This window comes from Lactuca virosa, chromosome 5 (genome assembly GCF_052849685.1).
Source record: "Lactuca virosa cultivar CGN04683 chromosome 5, Lactuca_virosa_CGN04683_v6, whole genome shotgun sequence".
NCBI classification, from domain to species: Eukaryota; Viridiplantae; Streptophyta; class Magnoliopsida; order Asterales; family Asteraceae; genus Lactuca; species Lactuca virosa.
In genome coordinates this window covers 342,171,465-342,177,314 of record NC_136430.1, presented here as the reverse complement: position 1 = coordinate 342,177,314, position 5,850 = coordinate 342,171,465, and the positions used below count along the sequence as shown (strand labels likewise).

Here is a 5,850-nt window from a genome sequence, read left to right as displayed (position 1 = left end):
TACTTTGAACTTAGGGTTTGGATTTGTTCCTTATTGAGCGATGCAAAGGCATCAAGTTGTCGACTTTATCATTTAATACATCCCCAAGAGCAAGATCTATGATTTGGATGATTGGTCTTAAAGCATTAAGTGCTTAAAGTCAAGTTTTGGACATCTGATGAGTACGTTGGGCGTACCCTCCTGTTACGCACGACGTAACAGGCTGAGGCCATGTTCCCTTTCAAATTAGATCTAGTATGATGGGTGTAGGCATCGTGTACGCACATCGTACTCACCTGAAGCCCATTTGGGTCATTTTGGGCCTTGGGTCATGGCTTGTAGGGCCTAGCGTAGGAAGGGTAAAAGGGTCCTTTACCCTTTGTGATAGGGATTATGATTTGGACCTTCAGTTGTGGATTATTACCCTAAATAGTTATTATGGTTGGTTTGATTGTGTCCAGTGTGAGGAACCGTGGTAGCAGTAGCCCGAGAGTGTGATTTATGCATCTTCAGATTGAGGTGAGTTTCCTCACTGTACTTGTGGGTCGAAGGCACTAATGTCGGCCTACTGGATTATGCTCTAGGATAGTAGTGATCTTTGTGACACTTACTGATATGTTTGTATATGCTTGTTGTCTTTGTGACTCTTGCTAGTATGACTGTATGCGTAGTTGTAGGGGTGAAACAGACGTGTATCGGTTGAAAGATACCGAAGGAGTCGGAAGGGACTCAAGGAGTCGGAAGGGACTCAGGGGTGAAATAGACATGTTACATGTGTCAGTATGATATGTATGATTGATGTATGGTATGTGGTATTTGGGGAACTCACTAAGCTTTATGATTACGATTTATTTTTATGTTTCAGGTACTTTCAGTTTGAAAGGGAAGGGTCTGTCCTGACCACAACGCATCCACCCGTGTTTCCGTAATTTTTATGATTTTGGGATTTGTATTCTGATAACTATTTTTACATTAGCATACTTGATGGTTTGATTTTATGGATTTTGGTTGGTTTAAAAATGAAACTTTTACTTATGATTTTCGGGATGTTACAATAATTTTTTAAAACGAATGTATTTCTAAAAGTAGTAAAACAATATAACTACTTTCATTTTTTCTTTTACAATTTTATACACTTTTTTAAATTTATGTGAAAAAGTATAAACAAAAGTATTTATATTGTTTTAGTATATTTAAAAATACTTTCGTTTATTATTGTTGTTATTATTATTTTGCGAAAAAAGGTATATACAAAATTATAAAAAAAAAAAAAAGTTGCTTGAGAGTATAATTTTTTTTAGGAAAATTTTAAAACAAATTTAAAATGTTGTTATAAAAGTTTAAAAATTTGTAAAAAGTCTTAAAAAAAAGTTGGAAAACTATTAAAAGAAATATTAGTAAAAAAAGTGTAAAATAACTATAAAAAAAAGTTGTAAAAAACTATAAAAAAAAGTTGTAAAAAAACTAATTTTTGGTAGACTTTTTAACATTTTTTTGGACAATATCTATAACAAAATTTATAGTTTTTTACTAAGTTCGTAATAAAATTTAAAGGTGGGTCAAAAATGTAAATGTAATATATTGCTTCTTATACCTGATAGAATAGTTGAATATCGACAAAGTAAAATAGAGTTGGTTACCCTTTTTGAAAGAAGGGTGTCCTCTAATAAGGGTGTCCTGACCGGCTTACGCGCACCACGATTAATCCTCTGTGCGAACATGAGGATATGCTTGTTACATTTTTATAACATATTTTTGGGTTTTATGACAACTTGAAGAGAGTGGAAATTGTACGTTTTGCAAGAAAAAAAAAGTACCTAAAAGTTTAAACGGCTTTATATGAGTGTAGGTTGTGTGGTTTAATAAATACTTCTTGAGTTTGGTAAATATTGAAGGCTATTATATGTCTACTTGTAATTATCCATAGATGTATAAAGATCATGACAATTTTACCATGGTTGGAAAATAATTTTAGAAACTTTTTTAGACAACTATATCTGACAATTAAGTTAAATCAGTAAGTTAAAATTGGCGAAGATGACCCACCCCATCAACAGTTAACCATTTGTTTAGGTTTTTTTGATTTATGTCTAGGTTTTTCCACTACATTTATAGTGTGAAAATATGTTCAAGTTTCGCGGCTCTTCCCCTTGACCCCCAAGAGGACAAGACTCTTTGGCTCTTGTCATTTTCCGTGTTCATGATCAAACTAGTTTACGCATGCACACCATATCATCTTACTCATATAAGACTATGGCCTGGAATCTTTTTTACCAGTTGTGTGTAAGTTTCTAGTACAAATAACTTGGTTTATAAAATACAAATAACCATAATATTTACTATCGGAAAGTAAACAACAAAGTGATTACATCTATACTAATCACAATTACAAAATACAAAATACTTGTAAATGCATAAAGTAAATATTAAAAAATGGGGATGTATGGTGGGTTTCCTCAATAAGGCTTGTCGACTTTGTTAGAATTACTTTAGCATGTTGGATTCGATTTCCGACACCGATCAACAATGAGGTTTTTAAAGGGTGAACTCAAACTATAGTACACGATTTCTTTCTTCTACTACTAGGATCATTCGCACTAAATTAACCCCTTACATAGCTCAATATCTAGTTAGAATCACTCCACCAAAGCTACTTAATAAAGTATAGAAGTTGAGATTGTCAGTGGTAATATTCACAATATTTGAACCCTCTTAAATATATGTAGGATGCATTTGGACCTTAACAACTAGGAAGAAAGACTAGAATATTTCTTGTAGATGGTTGGGAAAGTGACTCCCAAAGTTGCATGTTAATTTTAAAAGGTTCTCATAGGAAGTTTAAAGATGATACAAATTAAGCCCTCTAAAAACAAATGTGAGCTTGCACCTATATCTAAATTCTTTTACCAATTCTCCCTCATTGATCACTATATGTGTTTAGATCATCTGTACATTATCAATCTCACAACTTGTCAGAATAAATATCCTAACCACCCTCTTCAGCCACCTCCACCACCATTCACAGCCGCCAGGGTGGCGGCCGATTCCTCCATTGCCGCCTGAAGCAGCTCTTCCGGTGTTGCAGCAGGGTCAAGATCCCAACACCCATCTGGAAAATTCAAACCTTCACCTTGTAACAAACAAGATGGAACCTGATGTGAAAACCGCAACATTTCTCTCTTTGAAATCCACCGAACCAAATTCTCATTAGGGTTCCGCCTGTACACCGTTTTGTACCCTTCTAACTTCACCAGATCCGCCACACAAACACCACGTTCGTCAGAATAATCACCAAGAACCACCACCATTTCGTACTGGTGCACCACCTCTTTTGGTGTTTTCCGGTTCCAATTTTCCGACCAGTTCCGGTACACCGCCCATATGTCGCCGGATTTCGGGTATATCCTAACACAACCACCTCTCCCAGCCTTCTCTCTCCCCAAAAGATGAGAAAAAATGTTGACATGGTCAACAACATCAGAATGAAAAACCCTAAAATTTCCACACGATTTGGTGAATCCAGATTCAATCCATTTACAACAACCAAATTCGGAATCCGTTTTTGAATTCAAGTAACTGATATAAACCCTAAACGGTTTCACAGACAAAACCTGGCGAATCAAACAGTAAAGCCGAGGCATTCCATCTTCTTCATCATAAATCGCCCATATCTGCTTCGCTTTGAACACCTCCTCTGATCTATCCATGTCAAAATCATGGAAATCCGGGTCGGGTACTACTATAGTTCTCTTCGTTAATTTCCCATTCTTTTCAGCTTTTAAATCCAACTTCATCTCTTCCAATTTGACACGAATCACGGATCTTGCTTTATCAATCAACATCTTTCTAGCGTCAAAACACGTGGCAGCAACCACCGCATCTGGTTCTGTAAATGAACCCATTTCACCATTCCCATCACCCACTTCATTCTTTCGTTTCTTCGGAGCTCTACCAACCTTACCAATCGGAATTTCAACATTTCCGTTCACTTTTGCTCCAGCGACTTTTCCGTTAGCGTTATGAACAGTGTTCACGGAATTGTAGGAGAACCCGTTAGGATCTGAAATCGAACAAGTGTTCCACTGAAACGAGACATTGTTGGTGAACTCGGGCCCATATCCAGAATGAAAGCCCAAATCCGACCCGTGTGTATGGCTTGCTAACCCGTTATCTACAGTATACGACCATGGGCAATACGTAACTGGAACAGCCCCCGTTTCAACGGCGACGAAAACCCCACGACAGTTCTTACATGATAATCTTTTGTTCACATACTTTCGAAGATATTCATATTGGACTCGACACGATGTGCACACAGTCCAAAACGTGTCAAGTCTAGGAGGTGCAACCATGGCTAATAAGTTCTTGTTTCTTCTCAGATCATATATGTTTCTTTTTGTATTATCCGACAACACAGTCCATGCTTCTGAAACGAGCTTGAAGGCTTCATCGGCTCCAATGGTTTTGTTCTTGTCTGGGTGTAAAAGGACAGCCATCTTTTTGTACTGTTTTTTCAGTGTGGATTTGTCTGCAGATGGGTTTAATCCAAGAATTGAATAAAGGTCGATTTCTCCGTTTATTTTGGTGTTGGAAGCTGCGTGTATTTCAAAAGTGGCCACCATTTGAGCGATACCTTCAAGTTGGGGGCAAAAAGCTTGAGCCTTTAATGCAGACCATTTTGCACCCGCAAAGTCTTTCATGGCGAATAGCTTTTCTGCATTCTCTTTAGCTCTACGAGCTTCTTCTACATTTTGTTCCATTTCAATGGTTTAAGACTCGAACCAGATCCTGTAAAATAATAAACCAAATCCAAAATGTTACTAATTTGAAAATCACATTCTGAGCATATGATAACAATTTAGACATTTGAGTCGTCCTCTATAGAACTTTAATTAGTGTAATTACACAAAATCCATGAATTGGGAGACCTTGTGATAACTCAAGCTTGAGTCAATAACTACTTAATCGCATGTTTGATCCACGACAGAAGTTGAATTTACAGATAACAGTAAGATTGATTACAAGTTCGCAACCGAATTTCAACAATTAAACACAATCACGAGTTAGAATGTTCATAATCAGTCAACAAGATTCAATCTGGTAAGAAATTGTTGGTTAAACGAATAACCCAGTTCGTCTAAACAAGAACCCATGAAAATCCGAGCTCAACCATTACCTTACACTGCGATCGCAGCTCAAGTGAGCTAAAAGATCAAACCTTTATACAATTAAAAACCCTAAATTTCAACCGTTTTACAATTAGCGGTAGAAAAACACGAAATTGAAGTAAAACTTACTTAGATCCGCATTCTGCAGCAATTGAACATCAACTAGATCTCAAATCAGCCGGTGGATTCCTTTTGGTTTGCTTCGGGTATCAGTTAATGGAGTAACTTTTTGTAAATCTTGAAAAATGGGAAGGTAAAAAAGATTACATTTCCCCTTAAAAACTAACCAAACTGAGTATTGCTTGATATGTATACCAAGATTAAAGACTAGGATTTTGATAAACTTGAAACCAGAAAAGGGAAACACCGTGGGATTCCGGCCGCTGAAGACGGAGGAGGTGGAAGAAATTATGATAGCGGCAAATCGCCGACCAGATATATCGATATGTATTTGTTTAACAAATAAAATATAATCATGTAATGATTGCGTAGTGAAAGTTCTAAGTGAAGCTTTAAGGTTTAATTTAGGTTAGACCTTTGTTACAGAGCAAAGATTTCCTAGTTCAGAACATTATACAACTGTTACTACATATTGTACAAGTGATTATAACAGGTTTGGACTGAATTTGGAGATTTGAGGTCTGTGGAAAAGAAGTTGCTTTTTGTTCATGTGATAAAAGGGAAGCGAAGGTGCGCATATGTG

General features: G+C 36.6%; 1 protein-coding gene across 1 annotated transcript; it reads right to left on the bottom strand.

Annotated features, from left to right (window-relative positions):
- Nucleotides 1-2,747: 2,747 nt before the first annotated feature.
- Nucleotides 2,748-5,624, bottom strand: LOC145115945 (uncharacterized). The gene is made up of 2 exons (XM_079052305.1): nt 5,277-5,624; nt 2,748-4,767 (listed from the first exon to the last, which is right to left on the bottom strand). Exon 2 carries the CDS (start codon nt 4,737-4,739, stop codon nt 2,979-2,981), a length of 1,761 nt encoding a protein of 586 aa, XP_078908431.1. The 5' UTR covers nt 4,740-4,767; nt 5,277-5,624; the 3' UTR covers nt 2,748-2,978.
- Nucleotides 5,625-5,850: the final 226 nt, after the last annotated feature.

Excerpts from the sequence above, each read along its gene's own strand:
- LOC145115945 (XM_079052305.1), bottom strand. The coding sequence starts at position 4,739 with ATGGAACAAAATGTAGAAGAAGCTCGTAGAGCTAAAGAGAATGCAGAA.